Genomic DNA, 26,900 nt, shown 5'->3' with positions numbered 1-26,900 from the left:
TATCCAGTTTCTGCTAGTGACCAGTTAAGGAAGATAAAATCAACAGTTACAAGCTTTCCATAAAGGGAGGGGAGGGTGCTGGGAGATTATGACCTGTAAGAATGGTATATAAAAGGCATGTTATTACAGAATTTCTTTTCTTCAGAGGTATCTTGTCTCTTCAGGGCTGCAGGTCTAAGAAGGGAAATAATATTTACTTTCAAAACTGAGATCTAAAAACCAAACAAAGCCTCAGAAAACGCACAGTACCACCTTGTTCTAAGTTTGTGCTGAGTGGAGGGAAAATGAATCTAACTGAGAAGGCCTCTTTTCTGTGTGTCTAACAGAAAATGCCACATGGTCCAGCGCTCCAGGATTACTAGATAGGCGGATTGTTCATTTCAGTCCAGGTAACAAAGGGAAGCGGGGCAAATGCTCCCTTCTCGCTGCGGGCTAAGAAGTGGGAATACTTTACCGTGACCACCTGCTTCCCTCTCTTCAAACCAGCACGTAAAGTGCCAAATATCTGTGTATCATTCTCGGCGCGGAGCCCACGGTATAAACCCAACGTAGGCGGTGCACCAGATAACATCAAAGCCCCAGGCAGGGGCCAGAAAAGGGGGGGGCAAAAGCAGCCGAGGGAATGAAGCGCCTCCCCCTAGCATTTCCTCTCACGCCCACTTCCAACCTAGGAGGCTTTTGGTTTCTGCTTTTGTTGTTTTTAAAATTAAAAGTTAAACCCAGGAAGCTTTGGATCAGAGTTTGGCGTGGCAGTTCGGGTAAGTTTTCCCTCGGCTCTTTTGTCTGGCGTCTGGCTGGGGAAGAGCCCGGGCGTGGGGCACAGTTGGCAGAGAGTGCGGGGCAGGTTTTGTCGCCGGGTCGCCCCGAGGAGGAGGGGATTCGGCCGGTGGACGGGAAAGCCCAGCGCGCGCGGAGGGCGGAGGGTGGAGGGGAGGGACGGGCGGCGGCGTGACCCGGCCGACAGCTGGGAGGAACCTCCGGGATCTCCGCGTGGCGGAGGCGCTGCCGGGCCGCGCGCTGGGCGGAGGGCCGGGGCCGCGGGGCCGCGCCAGGGGGGAGCCCGAGCCGGGCGGGCCCGGCGGCCGCGTGGGAACCGGGGCAGGGGGCGCGCGGGCGGGGGCGCGGAGCCCCGTGGACGCGGCGGGATGGCGGGGTCCCCCGACGAAGCCCCGCGGAGGACTTGTGCTGGCCCCTAACTGCCCTGCGAGGAAAATGTGTGCGGAGCCTCTCTGTGACACTGCCCTCGCGTGAACCCCGCTCCCCAAGAGCGCTCACACATCCGGGAGGGCGCAGCCAGAGAGGAAGGGGGCCCTAGGAGCCCCCTCTTTGTTTTTTTTTCTTTTTCAGAGTAGGGTCACCTCCCCCAGTGTTCCAGAATTTTTGACAGTTCAAACTGCTGTTTACCATTCCCATTTATCTTGTGGTTAAACGGAATTTGGGGAAAAGCTTTTTCTTTTTTTTATAAGATACAATTTGAGAAATTGTATTCAATTTGCCATAAAATAATTAAAGCCGAAACTAGCTACTTTATAGTTTAGTTGGATTCCCCTGCATTCTGATAACTAGGAATTTAGAATTGTAGGCAGAATTAGGAAAAGAAATTGCACTTGGAAAATTGGGAACTTGAAAATGGGAAAATGTTCGGTATTATATATATTTCCAAAAAAAGATTAATATTAATTTGATGCTCAAGATAGTTAAATTGTGAATAGTCTATTTAAGAAAAAAGTTCTTTAACAAACTGAAATGACAAAATTAATCTATTACAACTCCAAATTGCATGTTTAATTTGTTAGAGAGTTCACAGCAATGCCAAATCCCATATAAACCTTGTGTTCACACTATGTATTTGTTATGGTAACAACTATTGGGTTAAAAATGTATTCAGTTAGCATTTTTGACTTAGCAGGTGACACAGAGTAGAGTCAGTTATCATCAGCCTTACCTTAATCTTTATCGTCTGACAGATTAGGTGTACTTTCACATGTAAATGGATTTTTTTTAAATTATTTATTTATTTTTAACATCTTATTGGAGTATAATTGCTTTACAGTGTTGTGTTAGTTTCTGCTGTATAACAAAGTGAATCAGCTATACATATATCCCCATATCCCCTCCCTCTTGTGTCTCCCTCCCACCCTCCCTATCCCACCCCTCTAGGTGGTCACAAATCACCGAGCTGATCTCCCTGTGCTATGCGGCTGATTCCCACTATTTTTTTTTTAATTCAAGTTGTAAAGTTACATTTACATACGTTTTGTGATTGCAGTCCATTAAGTGTCATTTAATTTCATACCAGAGATGATTTTATCACATCGAAAATGAAAAAAATTGCATTATTTCATTGCAAGGTTGGAAGCATAGTGTGCTAAACATTATTTCAAATTTAGGCAGTTGTTGGCTGATCTTCGCTTTTATGACCAAATCTACTTTTTAATGGGCATATTCCCCCCTTTACGTGACACTATTTTTGGTTACAAGCTCGCCATTATTGAGTATTCCATTTTTAATCATTCGCATTCTGGTGCATTAAGCTTTTCTTAGCTCAAATGAGCTAGAGGTAGGATTTCCTCAGGGGAATTTTAGGGGTCAACCCTAGGAGGAAAAACCTAGATCTCTTTATGGAAGCCCCAGGGAACAAAACAATTCAAGTTTGCGCAGATGGCCAGCAGAGTGGGTGTACGGTCGTTCAGCATTTTTATTCCTTAAAAGGGGAAAGCACTTTGGTTTGTATATGAGAATTTTTTCTGCATCAAAATTGTTCTTTCACCTTATTCCTCCCAAGTTCAGCGTGGCTACTTAAACCAGTCATTTGTGCCTGCTTGTTTCGGTGTACATGTGGAATTTCTGAGCCCCAAACTTCTAACGTTCTTTATTTAGGTCTAACCCTGAAAACCTGCATCATTACCCTGGTGCAGCCCCTCCTGATTTCTTTTCCATAGATTTCCACTCCTTGCTTCCTCTGTTGCTTTCTAGCAGCCGGGGTCAAACTCTGGCTTATGGTAATTACTCCTTCTTCCCCCTTTCTCTCCTCCTTGCGACCCTGTGGCCAGGTCGCTGCCCAGGCCCGCAACCCCCTTTTCCTGACCCCAAAGAGCCCTCTCCTCCCTGCCCCAAGCTGTCAGGCGGACCGGCAAGGGTTAACTGCGCTCGCTGCTCCGGCTCTGGGAACCACCAGCGGGCATTGCAGTGGCCTCTGGAATAACCTTGGCTTTCCTCAATCTTTTAATAGAACATCCGCCACCAAAAAGTAGTTTCAGTTCAGGGTTAAAAATATGTCCCCTTCCACCCTTCAACTCAACACCCCGCCCCCCTCCCGTTTTTTTATAAAGTTGTTTTTCAAAGTTAATGAGTTTCAAGTTTCACAATGACTTTCCCCTTCCCTCCACGCGTTGCTGAGGAAACCCCCTTGGGGTCCCCCCGCACCCTGGCCCGCCCTTTTCCCTCTCCCCTCCCCCTTTCGGCCCGGGTGGGGGGCGGGGCTGGGAGACCCCATGACGTCACCGGGCCGGCCCACATCCTGCTTTAAAAAGTAAAGAGACTGTAAAGAGAAACTATCGCCCCGCCCGTCCCCGCCCCTCTTCCCGGACCAACCGCCCCCAACTGCGCGACCCGGCTAGGCCTTCCCTGGGCCGCGTGACCGGCGGGCCCGCCCCTCCGCCCACGCCGGGCGCCAGTCCCCGAACCGGCGCGACCCCGGGCTCCCGCCCCTCGCGTCCCTGACCCCGCCCCTTCCCCCCTCGGGCCGCACCGCCCCCTCCTTCCGTCCCCCCTCCCGTCCCTGCGGCGGCCGGGCGGGGCTGAGCCGCGGGCGGGCAGCGGGGGTAGGCGCGGTCCCGGGCCCGCCCCGCCAGGGAGACCCGGGACTCCGGGCTCCGAGCGAGCCGGGACCCGGGGCACCCACCCTACCCCTACCCCACGGCAGGGCTGGGCAAGCGGCGGCGCCAGTCCCGCTGGGCCTCCGCCCCCGGGGTGACCCCGCCCCTCCCCCCGCAAAGACCCCGCCTTGGTCCCCGCCGGGGGACGCCCCCTCCCCCGCCCCCGCGTCGCAGCCCACGGCCTCCCCGCCTCCCGCCCCCGGGGATCCCCTGCTGCCCCGCCTACCCGCGGGAAAGCCTCCGACCTTCGCCCTCCCTACCCCGCGCCACCCGGCCCGCGCTCCTCCCGTCACCCCTAAAGACTCTAAACGTGCCCTACTCTGCCCCGGGGAGAGGTAAAGCCCGCGCCTGCCCTCCTCGCCCCAGACCCCGGGGTCCCCCCGCCCCGCCTCCCGCGGTGCGCGCTCCCGGCCTCGCCACCCGGCCCCCCGGACGCCCCCTCCCCGGCGGCGGCGATCATGCCGCGGCCCCGGGCGCCGGCGAGCGCTGCCGCCTCTCCCTCTCGGCGCTTGCGGCCCCCGCCCGCGCGCCCCGCGCTCGCCCCCCCGCCCCCCGGCCGGCTCCCCTGTTTAATATTTCAGCGCTGGGTGGTGAGAGTGCCAGTCGCTGGCCTTTAGTGTGGCTGCTGCTGGGGGCGGCGGCGGCGGCGGGGAGGGGGACGGAGCCGGGGGGACCGGGAGCAGCAGCCGGAGGAGGTTATGTTTGTGTTTGGGGTTGTCAAGTGAAGGAGGGATCCCAGGCGCCGCCGCCGCGCGGGGGTCGAGGAGATTTCGAGCTGCGGCCGCCGCCATCAGCAGCGCAGCTCTAGGGCCGGCTGCAGCGGCAGCGGCCCCGCCGGGCGTCCTGGCAGCAGGTTCGGCGCGGGCTCCGCGGCGGGGGCGCTGCAGCTGGGAGGGCGGCGGGGGACCGGCGTAGTGGGGTGGGGGGCAGGACCACATCCCTCTCCGCGGGCGGGGGGCGTGCGGGCGCGCGTGTGTGTGCGTGTGTGTGCAACCGCAGACCTTGCAGAGGGGATGGCTGCGTGCGGGAGACACTTGCCACTTCTGGGCTCCCTCGCCGCGCGCGAGCGGCCCGAGCTGCGGTCCTGCGAGCCGAGCAGGTACGGAGGGACCCAGCCTCCCCGCCCGCGTTCCAGCCGCAGACGCATTCTGCAAGACGGTGGGGGGTGAGGGAGGCCAGGCCTCGGCTTCCCAACCTCCCGGCTTTGTGGCTTGCTTTTCCTTTCGTTCTTTGCTCTAAGTGCCTGTTTACTCCCAGCCACCTGGGTAGTTTCTTTCCGGGTTGGGAGTACGCGCCTGCAGCAGTTGGGAAGAGGGCGGTGGGTTTGGGCGCGGGTCGGCTCCGGCTCGCCTTGGGGTCGGGCTGGCGAAGGAGTTGCTGCTGGAGAGGGGAGGGGGCGGCGGCGGAGCTGGCGGCGAGGAGGAGTCTCAGGGCTGCCGCGCTCGCCTCGCCTCGCCTCGCCTCGCCTCGCCTCGCTTCGCCTCGCCTCGTCCTCCTCCTCCTGCTCTCCGCATTCACTCTGGGCTCCTTCCTGAGCTGGCACTTCCATTCCCCCCTCCTCCTGGCATGCGAAGCGCTTTGTTCAGTGCAGCGTTGCGGAGGGGTTTTCCCAGGCTCCGCCCTCCACATTCATTCATGTTTTTTCTCGTTGCAACTAACTGTCTTTACGCTTTTTGATCGTGTCATGTTTTTGCTCCATGTAGTATTTATTTCTTTCCGTAAAGGAACGGTTCATCACTCGTCTTCATCGCTACAGTGCTGCTGTCGTTGGAAAGACTCACTCCCCCCCTACAAGGATTTAAAAATGGGATGGACAGCTAGGGACAGTGGGTAGGCAGAGAACAGGGTAGCGGAAAGCTGTTACTGATTGGGAATTTGCATATTTTCTGTGCAGGCTCCGGATCTTGTGGTGTCACGTGATTGAATTACAGTCGGAGTTGTCGCTTTAAAAACTTCTAAATATCGTGACCTTTTAAAAGCGTTAAGTTGGGAGTTAAGCCTTCATACAGTTTATTTGGCCCTGACGTCTCTACATTCTCTCTTGAATCGGAAGCTCCGTCAGTTGGATGGTGGATGTTTTTCGTGCAGGGAGTTGGGGAACTATATCTTTTATAGACCATTTAGCACAGTGCTAGATGAAGTACACGGTATTGAACCTTCATATTTCATATTCTTTACCATGCAGTTAAAAAATTGCAAATATTTTTTATGCAGTGCCCACATGCAGCCTTATCGGGGTTAAAATACTAAAGTTAATCATAGCCTTCTTTCCTTCTGCTTCTTCTCTGCTGTATTGAAACCATAAATTTCTAAAACCTTATACTGGTTATTAGATACAGCCCTATGGTCCCATATAGGCATTCTTAAAGAGGATTAATATTTGTTATTTCCGTGTGCCAGGCAGTGAGCAAAGCACCTGAATTGTTTAGTTCTTACAACCCAATGAGGTGGATACGATATCCTAGTTTTACAGTTGGGAAATCTGATCTTCAGAGAGGTTAAGTACCTTGAACAAAGCCACACAGTAAGCCTTGAACCCAGTGTGATTTGACACCGAAATATATAGTCATGACTTGTTGTGCTATACAGCCTCTTGAACAAAACCCCCAGAGCAGGTACTATTTCCAGCCAGGAAATAAGCGTTGAGAGTACCTGAGTCAGGTGGTGCCACATTTCTTATTTGTTGGCCGTGGGCAGGTTCCTTAACCTCTTCCTGTCTTAATTTTCTTATCTTTAAAATGGATAAATGATAGCTACCTAAGCAGTTATCATTAGGATTAAATTAGGTAATGTGTAGGAAGTACACAGGCACACAGTAGGTGCTTTTGTTTTTTTCTGTAGTACTGGATGTTTTAAAAGTATTAAACAAAGCATTGCTATTCCATTCTTGTGTCTTTGCTTAGTGATTAAACATAATTTCATGTTTAACATCATCATCATGGGCTTTGCTTATCAGCCTTATTGCAGGAAGTTAAAGCTAAGATTTTATAGCTCAGGGGTCCTTGAGGATCTCATGGGGGAAAGAGATGGTTAAGTTTTGGATTCTTACTGTTTTGACACATTGTATTTCAAATCGCTGTTTTTAAAATGTGTATGTCAGGACAGGGTTATGCTGCAGTAACAAATAACTCCTAAACCTCAGTGCTTAAAACAACAAAGATCTCCTTTATGTTTCTGCTCCATGATCACGTTGGGTTGGCGGGAGCTCAGCTCTGTGTTGTCAGACTCGCTGTCTAGAACAGTGCCTGTCTCATGGCAGAGGAAGAAGAGCACTGGGGGATCTGGCTTTGATAACTAAATGCTCCACCCTGGAAGCGATGCCTGTTTCTTCCACTCACAGGTAATTAGCCAGAACTGGTCACGCATTCTAGCTAAACACCGGAAGGGAGAAAGAACAGTCCTAAAGGAGCCTAGAAGAGAGAACTGGAATAATGGGGGAACAGCCTCAATAGCAACCACATGTATTAATTGAATTAACTCAGTAAGACAAAATGAATGAGACATGGTCCATGCACTAAAGAATTTATAAACGGGCAGACTTGTACTATATACAGCAAAACCCTTTTATAGCCTGATGTACTTTAATTGTACCTGGAAATGTTGCTTTAAAACACAATTCACTGAATTTTTTCACTCTTTTTTGTTAAAGGTACAGTGATTTTTTTTCCCTGTGTTTTTCACGGGAAAGCCCAGATAGTGGCAAAATGATGTGTCCTACATCGAATTAAAAGTTAGTAGGTAACCTTCTGCAGTGGCCTTCAGCTTGATTAGATTAGTTGAGATTTTGTTGAGTTTAGACTAGTGCAGTATTCAGCCATAACTTTTGAAGTGTCTTTTTCCTTTGAAGGTAGTAAAAGGTAGTGAAATGTGACTTTTTTTTTTTCTTTTTCAGCACATGGATTAATTGATGGACATTGGGTTTATGGAGCTGCCTTTCTGTGACCTGCTCTTCCTACAGTTTCTAAGAAGAAAAAGGGGCCCCTGAATCAAAGAAGATGCCTCGAACTAAACAGATTCATCCCAGAAACCTAAGAGGTAGGGCTCTGCATTAGATAGAAGTAGGGTTTACAGTCAATCTTTAATCAAGTATCTCATTGGTGGCAGGAATGGCAGCTTGTTAGATGGTGACCCTGCTCCATGGTCCGGCGGCTCCAGGACCCCGTTCTGTTTCTCTGGTTCACTTCCTCTTGCCCTGCACAATTTCTGTCTCTCAGGAGATGCTTTGTAAATATTTGTTGAACGAATTAATTGAATCTGACAAAACTACAGTGCCTTCCCAAGCATTAGTGTGGATATTAAAGTCTGAGATTCACTGTCTCTTAACAGGCACCTTGTTTGGAATGAGGAATCTGAAATAAATGGTTGGATATTCTTTGCCAACTGGATCACCATGAATTAGTTTTTTTCACCCCTCCCCCATACTTCTTTTGAGATTTATTTTTGTACCAGTCTATACCTTAGATTAACAAGAAGTGAAGACAGTTGTAGTCGACGTTAACTCAGACCATTGTTTGCAGGACTACTCAGGAAGTAGGTATACTGATTTATTTTCCATAGGGAAGCAATTGGTCAAAAATGTGTATGTATATGATATACATTTCATATAAAACAAAAAAAATCAGCATTTCCTCTTAAATGTGAAGAGATATTTTAATATTAGGAAAGTCAGCTTCTTTTAGCTTATTGTTTTAAAAGATTTGTATTATTCTAATGTACCTTATCCACTGGGAACGGTAATTATCTTTTATATTTAACTTAGTAGGTAAAAGTGTGTAGCAGTGTTAAGCAAAGAACTGTTAAAGCAAATAATTCCAAACTGAGTAAAGTATCTTATGAAATATTTACAATTACAGAAAAAATATTCTCAAGCACACGCAAGGTAAGAAATGACTTAAAAATCAGACAAATTTAATTGAAAATGTTCCTTGGTGAAATAATTTGGCCAGTCCCTGTAAGGCAGTAAGTGAAAATGTGGCCAATTACGTGGCCTACTTGAATCTGCAAACAGTGCTCATTTCCTACCTAAGCGTACTAGAACTCTCTGCTAGCACAGGTGGATACCTCAGCCTGAGTTCAAATTGATGATTTTAGTACCAGTGTTCAATGAGATGAGGATTTAGATGGAGTGTGTTAAGTGTCGTATGTCGAAGTCTGATTTTCAGGGTCACATAGAAAATGTTGGAAACTGACTGTATTTGCCTGTCTCTTTTACTAGAATCTGAGCCCCCGAAGTCGGACTTTCTCTCATATACTTCTGTAGGCAATGGCTCCATGCTCACAGCCAGCTGAGGCGGGCGTTTGGAGTCCTGGGCTCAGCTTTTATAATTCATCTGTCCAGAGAGGGTACCCTGTTCCGATGGATCTGCACGCTCTAAGGCAGCCTTGGGGCTGGCAGGGGCCCTAGCCCAGCACAACCCCTGGCAGCTAATTAGGAGCCCAGATACTCACTGAAAAAATGAATGCATGATTGATCTGAAAGTATCGTTCATTAGGTCATAAACATTAAATGTTTTTCATATTTAAAATATATCCTTTATTATATTCTAGATAACATGGCTATCCAGAGAAATGCAGATTTTTAGGCCATAGACTTTTCCTTTCTGTATCAAATAAATGTACAACTCAGCAGGCACTTGTTTTTTGTTTTTGTGAATTTATTTATTTATATTTATTTTTGGCTGCGTTGGGCCTTCGTTGCTGTGCGTGGGGTTTCTCTAGTTGCAGAGGGCAGGGGCTACTCTTCGTTGCGGTGCGCGGGCTTCTCATTGCGGTAGCTTCTCTTGTTCCGGAGCATGGGCTCTAGGCACGCGGGCTTCAGCAGTGCGGCACGTCGGCTCAGTAGTTGTGTCTCATGGGCTCTAGAGCGCAGGCTTAGTAGTTGTGGCGCACAGGCTTAGCTGCTCCGCGGCATGTGGGATCTTCCCAGACCAGGGCTCGAACCCGTGTCCCCTGCATTGGCAGGTGGATTCCCAGTCACCGTGCCACCAGGGAAGTCCAGCAGGTATTTGTTGAACACCCTCCTGTGCTGCCATTCCAGGTGGCAGGGATGAAATGATAATCAGACATGGACGCTGCAAAGAGAAGGTAGTGAGGGAAGAGCAGACGTTTAGAGATGACACTGGAGTTTGGGGATCATGTTACATTCCAATTTTGCAGGGGCTGGTTTGGAGAGGGGCAGGGTGGGAAGGAAAGATAACATCTGAACTGGGTTCTTAAGGCTGACAGATTACCTAGGAAGCTGACAAGACAGGATGAGTGCATTTCATCTTGGGGTGGGAGCTTGTGAAGCAACTTGGGGAATCCAAGCTCCTCTAAGTTACCATCCATGACCAGAGCATGAGAAGCTCTACTCAGAGGGGAGACGAGGGAGGGAGGGAGGAGATTGGAGTGGGAGAATTGGGAGGAGTCAGATTATAAAGATCACAAAGTCTGGGTCTAAATTTAGTATGCAAAGTGAAAAATTTTAGCAGGAAAACTTGCTTGTTTTCTGAAATTAAGATGTTTTGAAAGTTTTTGAAGAGAACTTGTAATAACTTGGGTTCTGGCCCATTGGTGAGAGTCTAAAAAGTTGCTTGACTAAGGCAGTTATGAACTCTCAGCCACTAAAGAAAGGATCAAAGTAGATTAGCGCAAGATGACAAAAGCAACTTTGCTAAAGCCGTGTGGGCGGATGGGCAGATTCGGCAGGCACGGGGGAGGGGGGACTTCATGGAAGGGGTGGTGTCTGAGCCAGTTAGCTCACTCAGCTGAGAAGGGTGAGGGCCAAGCTGTTCCCATTGGGAAAACCCAAGTAAGCAAAGGACAAAGGCAAGAACACCTTTACAGTTTCCTCTTTCCTTCTAAAAATGTATGAGGACTCTATCCCTAGGCGCAATTTGGGGGTTAAAGTAAGCAGGGAAACAACAGGTACTAAAATGAATTTTTTACCATTTACTGTTGTCCCTTGAACGGCAAGTTTTGAACTTCACAGGTCCATGTATATGTGGATGTTTCTCAACCACAGGTTGGGTGAATCCTCAGAAGCTCAACCCCTGGATACGGAGGGCCAACTGCCTTTATTTAAGGGACTTGGGCGTCCGTGGATGTTGGTACCCGTGGGGGTCCAGAACCAACACCCCGTGGATACCGAGGGACGACTGTATTTTGTATCTCAGTTGTGTGATACAGTTGGAGTATCATGTTTGCTTGGCTTTACCTGTGACCCACGGCTTTGTCTTGTAGAAGAGCTATCTCATAAATAAATTCATATGTGAATTTATTTATTTTTATGCCGTGGCATATTTATTATTATGCCGTGGGGAGAGACGCAGTCAGAAGACCAGCTCCTCGCTGCTACTCTGTGTGCTGTCATCTTAGGGGTTTCCATTAAACACGTTGCCTCTATTTAGTCTTCCTTAGAAAAGAGCCTGTGAAGAATTTGTCTTGTGCTTGGTCATCAAGTCAATAATTAAAGCTTTATCCTTAAATCTGAAATCATATGTTTATTATGCTTCCATGGCATGTGGAAGGATTGGGGGAACATATGTATACACGCACGTGTGTGTGTGTGTGTGTGTATTCACGTGTTAAAGTATTATACAAGTGTAGAAAGAATACATGCAGGGCTCTATCCTGGAGGAGCATACAAAGTTAGTACGGATTTAAATTAGGCACGCAGGCTGTGCTCCCATAGGAGGCGGAGTTTACACCTCTGATGCTAGAGGTTCTTTAGTGGAAAAGCATGAGAGGAACTGGTATGTTAAGGGCAGGACATGAATTTGGGGCATAACTGAGTCAGAGTTAGAGCTGATGGGTGACTTGTACAGTTTGTGAGAGTGAGGTTTGCCGAGTTCTGGTCTCTTCACCCTTGGCCACATAAACCACCTTTGTCTTTGGTGCCCACTTGCACACTGTGGGTGGGTAGCGTCTAACAGTGACATTTCCTTCGTGAGGTTGAATAGGCATTTCTGAAGGTTCCCTGGAGAGGGGCTCTTGGCCACCGTGTGGCAAACTCCAGGCCCAGCTCCACGTGTGGTCTATATGAGCGTGCAGCAGGGTGGCGCCTTCCTCCCCAGCAGTCATTCCCTACCCGTCGCCTCCTTCCCAGGTCTTCGCAGGGACTCTTGGGTAACGTGGAATGGAGGAACTGGGGACTTGCAGGGGCTCCATCTGTCATTTTAAGATAAAGGGCTGTTTTTGTGCCTTGCCATTCGTCACTGTGAAAGTTTCAAAGCTTTGGAAAAAAAAATGGGTGTCACATATTTTGGGTTGTATTTGGGCCTAGGGTTTCAGAGAGTCATCGGCCTTAGGATTGGAAATCAGTGTGGAAAATACTAAGTATTAACCTTTGCAAAATGTATTTTGAGAATTTGGTGTGGCTGTTTTTCATTTTTATTGGTTGAGTGCATTTGGCTCTGAACACATTGTGAAAGACGAGAGCTCTTTTCCCCTCTGAGAGCCAGCTTTATTATAATGTGAGAAGTAACACTTGGGAGGGTGATCAGAGCGTAGCTGAGATCCACAGGTGGGATCTGTGGATGCCCATCGCCTTAGAAGATAAGGTCCAAAGCCGTGAGTTTAGCTGGGACACACTTGCCTCGCTCTGGCCTTCTTGTTCTCCTGTGTATCTGTTGGATAGTCATTTGCCATTTCAGGAGCTCAGCGTGCAAACCCAGCATTTTTGTGTTGCTCTTCTTTCTGGAAAGTATCTCTTCCCCCTCCTCACTTCTACTCTGTTTTCTTACTCTGTGTGGGAGGTGTGTCTGCCAAAGAAGATTTCACCACTTCTTTGACTTTTTTCCCCTTTCCTCCTCTCTTCTCCCCCTGTACTCTGCCCCCCACTGCCCCCGTATACAGTGGGCTTCTGTTGCTTGTGTCTACAGGTGCCTTATTATACTTTGTAATTGCATCATGATTATTCTACAGATCTGTCATCTTAGCTGGATATAAATTATGTCAAAAGAGACTGTTTTAGTCTTCTATCTGTGCTCAACAAAATAACATTCGTGTTAGCTTTTTAGCCAACTAGAGGGTTAAAGATGATTTGTACTCATGAAATTTGCTTACGTTTTTGAACTTTAAGTAGCAAATGCTTCTTATGATATTTGGTCACCTCTGATTAAGTAACCTATTCTAATATAAAGTTTGAATCGCCTTAAACAGGTAAACCAAGTAGTTATTATTAACTTTTGTTTTATGTGAGGTTTTGCCGTTTGGATTCCTAGAGTTTATCCCTTTGGTACATTTAGTTAATATAATGGTAAAGAGTTGGGCTTTAAGCTGTCACGGACTAGCTGTGTGGCCTTGGGCAAGCTGGGAGTGTTGGTTTCCTCCTCGTAAAATAGAGACAGTGTGTGAAGGTTATGGCAAGTGTAGGCAGTTGGGACAATGCCTGACACTGGATAGACACTCAGTCCAGAGACCTGTTTGTTACTTTTGGTAAAAAACTGGTTTATGTCCAACTCTTGAGTTACACGTTCTTTGCAAACAGAGGACATGAGGAATCCCTATGTGAAGCCTCTAACTGCATTTTGATAACTGCATAAAGGAGGCTGCCTCTGTGCTCAGCACTGTTTACTGATGTGCCGCCTCCTGGTCCTGACTCCTCAAGGCTTGGGATTTGGGGGAGAGAGGTCAGTGCGGACAGTCATCTGGGGAGGGAAGTTCTTAGCCAGTGCGCTGCCGCTCAACTCTTTCAAACCTTGCCTCATATTTTGACAGTGTTGAATGAAGTAAAACATGTTATTTGTTCTGTCTGCATGGAGTTCTCAGGAAACTGATTGTGAGGTCTTCTATTCTATTATAATTGAACTGTTGTTAAAAATGTTGACATCACTGTCACGTGGGATAGAAATGACGTGCTCTGGTCATCGCTATATGGTACCGTCTCTCCATCCCCTGGCCCCCTCCTGTGTGAGACCGCAGGAACCCAGCTGGGATTTCGGAAGTAATCTCATTAATGCGAATATTTTCATTTGCTCTCAGTGTATGAACCTACTCCAGTGATTGTTTTGTAAAATCTTACTGTGAATATAATTTTATGTTTTCTTGTTATGTGGGGATTATCTTGTTGAGCTTATCTGTAGAATAGGTTTAATTTTGATGATTTTCAGATGGAATTCCAGCTGCTTATGCATTGCTTTTCACATTTGAATGTTAGGTTAGCACAGCCTTAAGATTTGAGAAGTTAGAAATTTTGTTGGGAGAACCACCCCATGTCTTACAAAAAAAAAATTCTATATATGACTGTAGCTAGAAATAAAGTAAGTAATAAATTAAAATATAGTTTTGATGACAAAGGTGAAAAAGCAGTTGCAGTTATTAGGAACTATTGTATAAGTAGATGATATTATTTATTAGGAACTATTGTATAAGTAGATGATATTATTTATTTTGACGAGGATAAAAATAGAAGAATAGACTTAATATAGCAAGCCTCCGTTGTTTTTTTTTTTTATTCCAGATAATTATTTTTTGGCTCCTGTTGAGAGCTTATCTGATGCTTTTTGAATGCTTATTAACATTAACCAAATGCTTTTTTCTTTTCAAAAGCAAATACAAGATGTAATAATATGATTAATCAGAGTAATGACTTTATTTTAGAACATCTTTGCAGAAAATATGTTCTGATGAGGTATAATTTTGTCTTACCATAGACTGGAAAAATACATACTATGCATAACCCCCCTGGTCACATACACAGGTGTTAAAGCTGCACATTTAGAATGCGGTGTAACGTGAGTAAGTCTGGGCTAAAGTTGACTCTTGTGTTATCTGAAAAAATATTTTATGAATAAATTAAGTGCCTTAGTTTTTCATTTATGTATTGAATTCTTTTAAAACAGTTAAACTATTTTTTGCATATTAATAATGTGCTATTAACAATGTGCGAATTACAAATGATGCAAAGCTGTTCTTATAAAGCACTGGATGTTTGTAATACTGTTAGCCGTCTATAGCACAAAAACTTATCACCAGTTAGGGTCCTTTCTTCTCAGTACTCAAATCTTTATGTTAGAGGGAAGTTCTTTTTGACCATTAGACTTAAAGCTTATAGTTGGTGCAATATTGCGTTAACTTTAAACTTTTTTTAAAATAACTTTAAAATGAAGACTTTTCAGAAGATTCTTAGACATTTTCTATAATGAATTTTGTTCTAGAAAATATTCTGAGGCTGTGCTGCCATGCAAAATTATTCAGAAAATATATAGTGATCACAAAACAGTTGGCTACTGTGAGTGGCTACTCACAAAATGTGAGGTGGAACCATAGTAGTTTAAGAGTTAGAGCCGCTTAATTGATACAAAGCTTGATTTTTATTGTACTTAGGTGTTCATGTGTGTATATTATTTGTGTGTGCTTATATGATTAGAGTATGAATTTGCTCAAACATATTTACAGGTTTGTATTTTGAAGTGTGCTTATTTATATATGCTTATCTTCCAACTCTTTCAGATTCTCCAGTGAAGAAAAAGGTACAGTCAGCATGTAGCCGCTTAATGTTACAGTATCCAAATAGAAGTTGATTAAACATATTGCTACAATGGGGCAGTGTTTGATAGTTTAAAAATCAAAAAAAATGAACTGAGCTGCTACACAGGGACCTGGAAGGTGGTTTAACAGTGCCAAGGAGTTATCTCTCCAGTTGCTAGTCTCTCATACGCTTCTCCAAGAGAATTATCCAAGTTTTACAGCTGGGAAGGACGGACCTTTGAGGTATTTAGTTCATCTTCCTCATTTTACAGATCAGAAAGTTGGGCAGAGACATTTAGGGGAATTGATCTTGAGCAGCTCATTTGTGTCTTGTTCAAGATGATGTTTGTGGAATGGTCTTTAAAATCTTTTCTTATCATATTGCTTCCCACAGTTACAGTTTGTTGTGGGCCGGTAGCAAGAGGGAGGTTGTGCCATGTCACTTTTATGATGATGAAAAGAGCTAGCGGGCTTCCCTGGTGGCTCAGTGGTTGAGAGTCCGCCTGCCGATGCAGCGGACATGGGTTCGTGCCCCGGTCCGGGACGATCCCACATGCCGCGGAGCGGCTGGGCCCATGAGCCATGGCCGCTGAGCCTGCGCGTCCGGAGCCTGTGCTCTGCAATGGGAGAGGCCACAACAGTGAGAGGCCCGCGTACCGCAAAAAAAAAGAAAAGAGCTAGCCTCTTCGCAGGTCTGTGTACTAGGCTGTATTCAAAGAGCTTTTTGCAGGTTTGTTTGTTTGTTTAATCCTTACAACCATGTGAGATGGCTGCTGTTACTGCTCGCATTTCATGGGCATGGGACTGAGGCACAGAGAAGTTGCTGGTTGCCCAGAGTCCCACAGCTAGGAGTTTCCAGTGCCTTTGCTCTTAACTGTCATGATTATGCTTGTTCATGTTGATAGCAGAAAGAGCTTTCCTGACTAGAGTAAGAGCTTAGAAATGCTCTCCATCCCAGTTACAAAATAAAGCTTGTCAAGCTTAGCACATAGAGCTGAGGTTACTCAGCAGGTCAGAATTTGAAGAACCTTTTTCCCCCCTCTAAGTCTTTAACTGTTGGAAATCCATTTTGGAGTTGTGTACGTAGACCGTAGTCCAAGTTGGATTTGCTATGACAAACAATCAAGGGAATTTCCAAGCTCTTCAAGAGGGAAAGTATAGCTGTTCCATCGGAGATGTTTACTTACATGATTTGCTTAGTAAGATGTAGTTGAAAGTAAAGATATCTTGCTTAAGGTGGAGAGTGGCAGTATTTAAACGGGAGTTTCGGCATAAAGGTTGAAATTTCGGACATAACGGCTTAGAAACTATTTCTGGGAAAATTAATGACAACATTAAAATTCTGAGTAAAATAAAGAACAAAACATTTTATATTTTTTTTCTCATGCAGTAGGTACAGAAGAATATAGAAAAGATGTACTGTTTTAGATATATGTGGACCTATATCCAGATTGCAGATGTAGGTAAAGGGCAAATGAAGAACCACTTTGAGGGGTGAGAGATCAGGGTTAGGAGATTTTATTAGTCTTTCATTTTAACAGTGAACAACAAACTTGTTACCCTCCTTCAGAGAGTTTTAGAACACATGAAAAAGATCTAAGGGTAATATAAAGCAACACGTATATAATTTCAGATGAGTACGGTACAAGCAGTATGGAATTCTCAAAGGGAAAATGGAGCAAAAAAAAAATCTGAGTGGGATAAAAGCAATCAGAATATACTTTTTTGGAGAAGTTAACTTTGTTCTCCTTGAAAACCGAAAGGAGGCAGAGATTTGAGATGGGTTTTAAAGAAGAGAAGGATAGATTGACAGAGAAAGTAAGTTTTGAGGCTTTTGAAGAATGGGGGGAAACGATACAGAAGTGGTTGTTGGTCTAGTTTGCCTGATGAGAGTGGATTTCTCACTGAACTTGAAACTTTAATGAAGAAGAAGAGAGGAAACTTTTTAGATTTGATATGTGTACTTCCAATTATTTATGATAATTGTACAATTACCCAGTTGAGTTCTTTTATACTAAGTTGAATATTTACAGAAGGCTAGGGACAATTTTATAACACTTTGAAATTAAAAAACAACCTCTCCACAGAGAGTCTTTAAAGCAGTGAGTCTCTTCTGTATGATGCTGTAATGGTGAATACATGTCACTCTGTCACTCTACATTTGTCCAGACCCATAGATTGTACACCAAGAGTGAGCCTTAATGTAAACTATGGACTCTGGGTGATGTGATGTGTACATTGGTCATTTGTAACAAATGTACCATCTGGTGGAGAATGATGCTGGTGGGGTAGCCTGAGCATGTGTGGGGATATATGCGAGATCTCTGTACATTCTGCTTAATTTTGCTGTGAACCTAAAACTGCTCAAAAAAAGTGTATTTAAAAAAACATCCAAAAACGCCTCCACCTAGGTCCGTATGATTTGTTGATATCCAGGAGGTAGGGTGATAGGTTAAAAGAATGAGTCTCTCTCTCTCTCTCTCTCTCTCTCTCTCTCTCTCTCTCTCTCTCCCCGCCTGCTTCTGTCTCTCTTTTATTTCAGAAAATTATCTTCATGCACACGAACAAACCAGCAAAAACTAATGTGTAACCTCGAGCAACTAACTTGAATTTCGTGTCTTCATTGAGAACACGGCATGGGAGTAGGCAGGGGTCGGGGGCAGGGTGATGTTGATCTGTAATTTCCTTTTTCGCTGTAAACAGCTGTTATTCCAGGCAGGGGTCAGCAAGCTACAGTCCAGTGGTCAAATCCAGCCTTCCACCTGTTTTTGTAAACGTTTTTGCTGGAACAGAGCCATGCCCATTCATTTACATGTTGTCTGACTGCTTTCCTGCTACGAAAGCGAGGGGCTGCAAATGGCTGAACAAGGCCTAGAATATTTACCATCTAACACTTTACAGGAAACGTTTGCTGACCCCTGTCCAGGAGCTGGAGGAGAAGTAGATTATTTATTTATAAAGCCCTTTCTGCTTGGGAGTAAGTCAGAAAGCTCCGTCTTTCCGTAGAGTTCCGCTGTCGGAGTGCATCGCAGGGGGGCCCAGAGCTGCTGCGTTAGCACGTGTGGGTCTGCCGCCTCACATCTGTTTGGGAAGGAGTCCCTTTGCTTGTGGTTCTAGGGTGAAGAGAGCCTTAGAGGCTGAGTTGGTCTTGCCAGAAAAATTCTGTTGTTCTTGATGTTCTGATGCCAAGATCGTGGGTCCCCACCCAAAAGGCCTGGGTCGTCAGGGAGGGAGCCAGCTGCTCTGTCAGGCAGAGCACTGTCCTTTCTGTGATTGTGTTGTTCCCGTAGTCACCACTGTATTTAACTCACAGCGTAGAAAAATACCATAAGCAACGATTTCCCATGCTGTACATCTTGTGAAGGATTGTTCTGCAGAGAAGCAGAGCTGCCTCTGAGGGGAGGGCCTTCTGAAAAATGGGCTTGAAAAGGCAGTCCTGCCCCTTGTGAGCGGACCTAAGGATGGGACAGGTCGTCGGAGCAATGACTGTACTAACACGTGAGGCATTACACTTTGTGCTTGGGTGTTTGAGAACATGATTAATACCTGGTGGGTCTGAATTCTCAGTATTCTCTACAACACAATCTCCAAGTGATTCTTTATTTCTGTTGGTTTGGGATAGTGAGTAGGATGGGGGTGAATAGAGGAAATGATATTTTTGTGTTCTGGTTTCATTTTACTTTATTTTGCTTAAGTTTAAATACTCTATGTTAAGGATAGGCTCGATTGAGTTCATAATAACTATTTGAGTAGTTTGAGAAATGCTTTTGAAAGCACTGTCAGTTCTCCACAAACACACTGGAACCTTAGTCTCTTTACTTTGGTACCGGCTGATGTTAGCACATGGCTCAAAAATGGTCTGAGAATCGGGAACTGTTAACGCGTTGCCTTTCTCGGTGAAAGGAAGAGCCTGTAGGGTCATGAAGTGACCCAGAAGCCTCTGTCTGGAGTTCTGCAGGCCCTGCTGTGATGTGTGGGACACACTGTGGAGTTCAACAGCTCTGCCCCTGTCTTCTGGGAAATTTATAGTTGACGACGTTTAAAGACCGTAATGGCTTACACATGCAAGTTCAGACAGCTGTGCAAACATCTGATGAGTGAATATGTAAGTAATACTCAATTAACATACATAAGCAGATGTGTGACTATGTGACAAGGGTTAAATGCATCATTTGGCCTCTTATTTGTTGATAGTTTAAGTTGATTTGTTGTGTTTTGATGAAATTAATGCCATATGAGTGATAAGTTACATGCCTAACATTCACACTAACATCCTGGATGAGCCAGAGTTTGCACTGTTTGTGTTTGATGCTCTTTCGTGGAAAGAGTGCCTTTGTCAGTCTCCAGACAGTAGTTTATAATTGCCTCTGTCAAACCACTATACAATATATTTTTTTTACAGACTTGTTAAGGTATAATTTACATGCAGTAAAATTCACCCACTGTAAGTGTACAGTTCAATGATATTTGGTACATTTATAGAGCTGTGCAACCCTGACCACAATCCAGTTATAGAACGTGTCCATCCTACGCCCCAAATTTCCCTGAGCTTTTAGTAGTCAGTCCTCGCTCCCATTCCTGGCCCCAGGTAGCTCCTGGTCTGCTTTCTGGCTCTTTACGTTTGCCTTTTCTGGACATTTAATATGATGGGATCATGCAATGTACAGACTTTTATGTCTGGCTTCTTTCAACTAGCATGATGTGTTTGAATTTCACGTGTATCTGTTTTTTTGTTACCTTTTATTGCTGAGTAATATTCTGTTGTACGACTAGATCCCATTTGATTTACCCATTCACCAGTTGGTTTTCATTTTTTAGTTATTGTGAATAATGTTGCTGTAAGCAGTCATCCCCAAGTCTGCAGTTAGCTGGAGTTTCTCTAAATGCCACTTAGGTCAAGTTGGTAACATGTTTTACCTGATACAATTATCTCCGATTCCAGTTCTCTTAGGGTTGCTATTTGCGTAGTATATCTTTCCCTGTCCTTTTACTTTGAACCTTTCTTTGGCTTGTTGAACCTAAGATATATCTCTTGTGGACATGTTGTTGGAATTGCTTTTTTATCCTGTCTGACAGTTTGTCTTCTGAGTGTGGTGTTTATTCCATTCACATTAATGTAATTATTGTTACTGATGGATTTAAGTCTGCCATTTTGTTATTTCTTTTCTGTTTGTCTCATAATCTTGTTTTTCTCTATGTCACTGTCTTCTTTTGTGTTAAATATTTTTTAGTTGTACAATTTTGATTTCTCTGTTGCTTTTATTGTTGTTGTTATTATTATCATTTTGAGTCCATTTCTTTGACCAAGTCATTTGGTTGTTTTAGAGATTATAATATGCGTCTTAATGTATCACTGTCTACTTGAGAATCATGCTAACTGAACAATGGTAACTTTGTTCCAGTTTGTCTCTTTCTTTCCCTTTATGCTATTATTGTCATATATGTGTGATCCCTGTATGTTGTAAACCCAGTTATACAGTGTTAAATTATGGCTTTATACAATCTTCTATGTTTTAAAGAATTTAGGGAAGAAATGAGAAAAAAAAGAATGTAAGAAACAATATTAATAGCATCTTATTTACACTTCCAGCAATCCTTGTTTCTTCTTGGGGATTTGAGTTATTGTCTGTGTCATTTCCATTCAACCTGAAGGACTCATATAGCATCTTTGCAAGGCGGATCTTCTAGTAATACATTTATCTTTTCGAAAAGTCATGGGATGTCTTTCTTTTCTCATTCTGTTTTTTTTTTTTTTTTTGGTGGTACACGGGCCTCTCACTGTTGTGGCCTCTCCCATTGCGGAGCACAGGCTCCGGACACACAGGCTCAGCGGGCATGGCTCACGGGCCTAGCTGCTCCGCGGCATGTGGGATCTTCCCAGACCAGGGCACAAACCTGTGTCCCCTGCATTGGCAGGCGGACTCTCAACCACTGCGCCACCAGGGAAGCCCTCTCATTCTGTTTTGAAGAGTGGTTTTCTGGTTATAGAATTCTTGGCTGGTAGCTCCCCTTCCCCCCAGCACTCTGGACATCCCATGGCCTTTGGTCTTCCATTGTTTCTGGTGAGAAATCAGATGTGTATTGTGTTGGTTTTCTCTGCGTGATGTATTATTTTTTGCTTGCTGTTTTCAAGTTTTTCTCCTTGTTTTTGGCTTTGAGCAGCTTGAGTACTATGTGTTCAGGTGTGGATCTCTTTGTGTTTATCCTATTTGGAGTTTGGTTGAACTTCTTGGATGTGAAGATTAATGGTTTTCTTTTTTTTTTAAATCAAATTTGGGAAGTTGTAGGCCATTAGTTCTTCAAATATTTTTTCCACCCTTTTCTCTTCTCCCATTACAAATATGTTGGTAAGCTTGATGTTGTTTCACAAGTCTCTGAGGCTCTGTTTATTTTTCTTTGATCTTTTTTCTGTGTTCCTCAGATTGGTTAATTTCCTTTGAGCTACCATCAACTGTACTGATTTTTTCTTATACTAGCTCAAATTTGCTGTTGAACCCCTCTAGTAAGTTTTTCGTTTCATTTATTGTACTTTTCAATGCCAGAATTTCCATTTGGTTCTCTTTTTTTTTTTTTTTACAATTTATATCTCTTTTTTTGAGAGTCTCTATTTGTTGAGTTATAATACTTTAATTCTTTAAACATGATTTCCTTCAGTTCTTTGAACGTATATTTCATATAATAGCTACTCTGAAGTCTTGACCAGTTAAATCCAACATTTGGGGATAGTAGGGATAGTTTTTATTGACTGCTTTTTTTTTTCCCCTGAGTATGGGTCTTGCTTTCTTGTTTCTTTTCACGTCTCCAAGTATTTTGTTGAATATCTTACATTTCAGACAATAGATTGTAGCAACTCTGGATTCTAATTCTTGTCTTCTCAAGAGTTGTTATTCGGTAATCGTTTGTTTAGTGACTTGCCTGCAGTCAATCTGTGAAGCCTTCTCTCCCACATTGTGTGACTGCTGGTGCCTCTGTTCAGCTTGTCTTTTTGTTTCTTTTCTCGTTATTACTTTTTTTTTTTGGGGGTACGCGGGCCTCTCACTGTTGTGGCCTCTCCCGCTGTGGAGCACAGGCTCCGGACGCGCAGGCTCAGTGGCCATGGCTCACGGGCCCAGCCGCTCCGCGGCATGTGGGATCTTCCCGGACCGGGGCACGAACCCACGTCCCTTGCATTGGCAGGCGGACTCTCAACCACCGCGCCACCTGGGAAGCCCTCTTGTTATTACTTTTAAGCCCAGCTCCCCAGGGGTCACCCTTGAGGCAGCATAGTTTTGTGTTCAGCCAAAGCCTGAGCAGAGATTGACCTGCTTTTGCTCTGTGCCAATGGGTCCATGTGTGGGCAAGGAGCACCTTCAGATTCCAGGCAATTGTCCTGTCTGCCCAACTCCTACTTTCAGCCAGACCCCCTCGCATCTGTGTGTGGGTGCCAGCAAGGGATGTGGGGCGGGGGGGGACGTGTCCACTCCGACACCTGCGATGCGTGTGCAGGATCTCTGGTCAGCCTGGGATGTCTGTGGAGAGTTGCCTCACCTCCTAGAACTCCCCTTGAAATCCTGGCTAGTCTGCTGGTCTGTTCCTTGACCCTCCCTTGACCTCAGCCTCAGGCTAGCTGAGCTCAGGCCTTTGTGTTCTCTTGCTAATGGCATCACCTCCTTAGCTGACAGTGCCCTGTATCTAATGAGCCTCGCCTGCAGTGGCAGTGAAGCTGTTGGTTTTCTCAACTGACCCACCCCTTGGCTAAACTGTTGCATCGTTAGGAGCTGAGGGCAGGGGGACAGGAGCGGCCGGAGCAGAACGGCCGTGGGCTTGCATTGTGCTGGTCTTACCTGAAGTTCAGTGCTTTTCAGGAAGAAACATTTCTGTTTGTGTATGGCTTTCATTGACTACCAGAGTGCTGAACTGGTTGTTTTGAGGTTTTGTCTTGCTTCAGAAGTTGTGTTTAGGAAGAGAATTTATCGACCTCCTCATTTTGCTGACACCGCATTTCCTCTGGAGGTGTTCTGAGTGTCCCCCTGTGTCAGGCCCTGCCCTGGGCCCTGGGCAAGTCACACAATGTGTTTTAACCAGCTTCTACTTGACTGCTCATAGAGACCCAGCTAACTGGCTGAAAATCTAAGTGCTTTTTAAACGATAGGAAAAGGGAGATGATTGTGTTTTTAGGATACTATTGCAGCCATTATTCATATTTTAAATCCATACTACTCATATAAATATTAGCCCACTGATAGCTTTTATATCAAAGCTTCTATCACTGAAAGTGTGATTTAGTGGTGGTGGGGGAAAAGCAAGGGCTTTCAAGTTTGGGGCTGTGAAATTGGATCGACTCCTAATTCTATAACTTACTAGGTCCTTGAGTTACAGAATGTTATTTAATCCCTCTGAGCCTATGTTTCCTCACCTTAAATTGTGGCTCATTGTACCTATCTGATGAGTTATTGTGAAGATTAAATATGATACAGATAGAAGATCTGGTACATAGTAGGTATCCAGGAAATGTTACTGTTCCTACCCAGCAGGTTTGTGCTTGTAGTTTGGGTAGGTTTTTCTTTATCAGATTATCTGTTTCTTGCTTTACTTAGCTTTGCTTCTTAAGTTTTCTTCTCCTTTTATTGAATAATTTTGGTATTTATATGGTAATTGAAATGTACAGTATATTTTTTTCAGAGTGCATTTTGGTTGAATGCTTTTTCCAGATATCCAAATGTTCCCAGTGTTTCATAGTGATTTCCTTTCTAAAATCTAAACTTTATGTGTTTATAAGTGCCATGAAACTTTTTACAGCCACTTTATTGTGAATGAGCTCATATATATATGTGTGTATATATATATATATATATATATATAAGCGTGTCTGTCTTGTGGGGAGGTCTATAAAATGAAAGAAAGTGGATCATTATCTAGACATTCTCAGGACATGATTGGAAAGGGCAAAGCAAGGTCTCTAGTAGAGAGAATCAAAGACCTTTACAGAGAAATTTTCTTGGATCTTCCTGGATCAGAGCTCACCCTGTTCAACCTCAGAGGCTCTGTCCTGTGAGATTTTTGTTAATATGGAGGAAGTGGTGACTTTGGTTCCATCAGGTTTTAGTGTCATCTTTGGTTTTAGAGAGGATGTGATTGGACTGTGGCATATCCAGATCCTCTTGGTAGCAGCCATACTTTCATGTGATTCACAGAACCGAGAAGTTAACAATTCTCTTGCTTAACATTCTGCTTAACTCCGGCAGAGGACCTTATGCCAGGATATTTTGTAATACTTTCTATTAAATTTTTTAAAATTAAATTTCTAGACACTGCCTCTTCTTAGAATTCTTTAATTTTCTTCTGAAGAATGTTTGTATGGATAATGTGTTTATCAAGAGTAATTCTTGAAAATAAACTACTTGGATAACTATAAATTTTTCAATATTGACATTGCAGAATTTAGAAATTCAGAAAATCAGGATTCAGAGCTCCCTCATGGTCAAGTGAAGTCAGGGAGCCGCTGGTCACAGGGTGGACAGGCTCAGGCAGGCACTGTATAGGCAGTGCCCTCCCACTGACAGATGCAGCTGTGTGCTGTCTGGAATGAGTTCTGATTTAACAACCCATACATGCCTGTGACATACGTGATACAGCCCAAGTTCTAGAGTTAAATAATGGACTTTGTAAACATGAAATGGTCCTTTAGCATCCGTATCTGTTGCAGGGGTAAAGGACAGAGTGATATATTCATGTCCTTCCTGTTAAACACTGGTACAAGCGTGTCTCTGGAGACAGGTCTATAAAAATGATTACTTTTTTTCCCTTCAGGCTTTAGAAACCATATTTTTGGCAACAGTGTCTGTGATAAAAATTTTAGAAGAGTTTTATTAAATGAAGTAAAAGTTTAGACTTTCTGTTCTGTGTAGATTGGATGTTCTGTCCTGTGTGCTCAGTGAACATTTGATGAATAGGCGTGCAAGGTGCTGGCCCATTGAGCACTGTGGCGGGTTCCAGAGGAACCCTGGCCTGTAGGACCCAGCCCCCATGGCTCAAGAGGAGCAGCCGGACCGGCCCCCAGTTGTGCAGACAGGTGCAAAGTGGTCAGTGCCGTGGGCCCCTGGAGCTGCTGGGGGGAGCCTGGGAAGGGAGGCAGTGCTTTCTGGTTCAGAGGGGAAGCTACCCCTGAACCCCAAGAATTCCCTTTACCTCCTGTGTCCAGATCGAACTAATTCTCCAAGCCCCTTTTAGTGCATAAAACCTGCATACATACGAATATACATATACACACATATATGTGTATATAAATATATATGTGTGTGTGTATTTTTTTTTCTTTTTTTAAAATTTCCTTTCATTGTGGGAGCCTGAAGGAGAGGAAAGAGGAATTCCGTGGTGAGAGACGTGGTTACGGAGAATAGCTTGGGTGCTTGGTGTGGTTCCTCCCCTTGATGGGCCAGGTTGCATGTGGCGTCTGACCTGACATGTCTGTCACTGGAAAAGCCTGTAAGTGCAGGATCTCAACAAAAATATCCTGGAAAAACAACTCGATACCGTTTGCGTGAATCAAGCCCTTGGTACCAAATGTATGAAGAACTACTGACACCTCATGGATGTGGATATTATTTTTTTTCAGTTGCATAAAGAGTGTGTGTGTGTGTGTGTGTGTGTGTGTGTGTGTGTGTGTGTGTGCGTGTGTGTAGCAGAGTCTATCTGTGTGTGAGTCCGGACACTATGTAGCCCTGGCTCAGATTGATCTGTGAGTTTAATCAGTGACAATGAAGGCAGTTCAGTATATTCCCAAGTTATTTGAAAAATAAAATAAATTGTAGTATATTTTGTTCAGTGGAATCACAGCTTAATCTTTCCAAGAGTACCCAGATTTGTTCTGCAGAATTCTGCCTATAGGAGAAAGTAGCGACAAAGTAGTACTTAAATAATGCCTTATCCTTTTCAAATGTATGGGCATGATTGCAATCATGCTTTTTTCCCTTCCTTTTTAATGAAACAATAAGAACAGTTCAGAGAAGTAGAGTGTTAGGACCCATTTACAAGTAAATCTAGGAGACTGTAATTTCAGTGGAAAATTACATACAGCACATTTTACTTTTCATGTATCCCTTGCTCTGTGGACTCGTGTGTATATCAACAAAGTTGGTGTTAAAACCTATTTCTAAAGTGCATCTTATTTTCTAACATTTACAATTTTGGAATTTTTCTTCATACACATATGAATGCGTATACACAAACAGAGAAGGATCATTTAAAAATGATGTTGGGTTTAACTGAGAAGGTGCTTGGGAGGGAAGGTACTGAAACTTCACCCCACAAGTCAACATTTAAATGAGTGGACATGTAGAAAGTCAAAATATATTAAAAAAAAGAAAAGTAGGAAATGTAGAAGAACATGTGAGACCTCTGGAGAGATTACAGTCTCAGATTTGAAGAGTTAGAATTCAAATAAAAAGCATGACAGATATAAAAGTATAAAATATTTATCTCAGAGCTGATAGACAAGGTTAATGTTAAAGGTAGCTTATTCTAATACGTAAGAAACTATGATAGGTAAATGGACAAAGGAAACTAGAAATGATAAAGTAATATGTGGAAAAG

At 44.4% G+C, this 26,900-nt stretch overlaps 1 protein-coding gene across 2 annotated transcripts in view; it reads left to right on the top strand.

Moving 5' to 3' along the window:
* Positions 1-666: 666 nt before the first annotated feature.
* HIVEP1 (HIVEP zinc finger 1) overlaps positions 667-26,900 on the top strand; it is a 144,117-nt gene continuing 117,883 nt past the window's right edge. Inside the window, exons 1-4 of one of the 2 annotated variants that reach the window (XM_060163689.1) lie at positions 4,194-4,213; positions 4,601-4,731; positions 5,773-7,218; positions 7,771-7,913. In XM_060163689.1, the coding sequence (XP_060019672.1) occupies positions 7,874-7,913 (40 nt within the window). In that variant the 5' untranslated portion in view covers positions 4,194-4,213; positions 4,601-4,731; positions 5,773-7,218; positions 7,771-7,873. Of the gene's footprint in view, positions 759-4,193; positions 4,214-4,600; positions 4,732-5,772; positions 7,219-7,770; positions 7,914-26,900 lie in introns of those variants that run through there. The other variant, XM_060163690.1, reaches the window with a different exon arrangement.

Source organism: Lagenorhynchus albirostris, chromosome 10, assembly GCF_949774975.1.
Source record: "Lagenorhynchus albirostris chromosome 10, mLagAlb1.1, whole genome shotgun sequence".
Classification (NCBI taxonomy): Eukaryota; Metazoa; Chordata; class Mammalia; order Artiodactyla; family Delphinidae; genus Lagenorhynchus; species Lagenorhynchus albirostris.
Note: the sequence above shows the minus strand (reverse complement) of the source record. Positions and strands in the feature narration are given on the sequence as shown.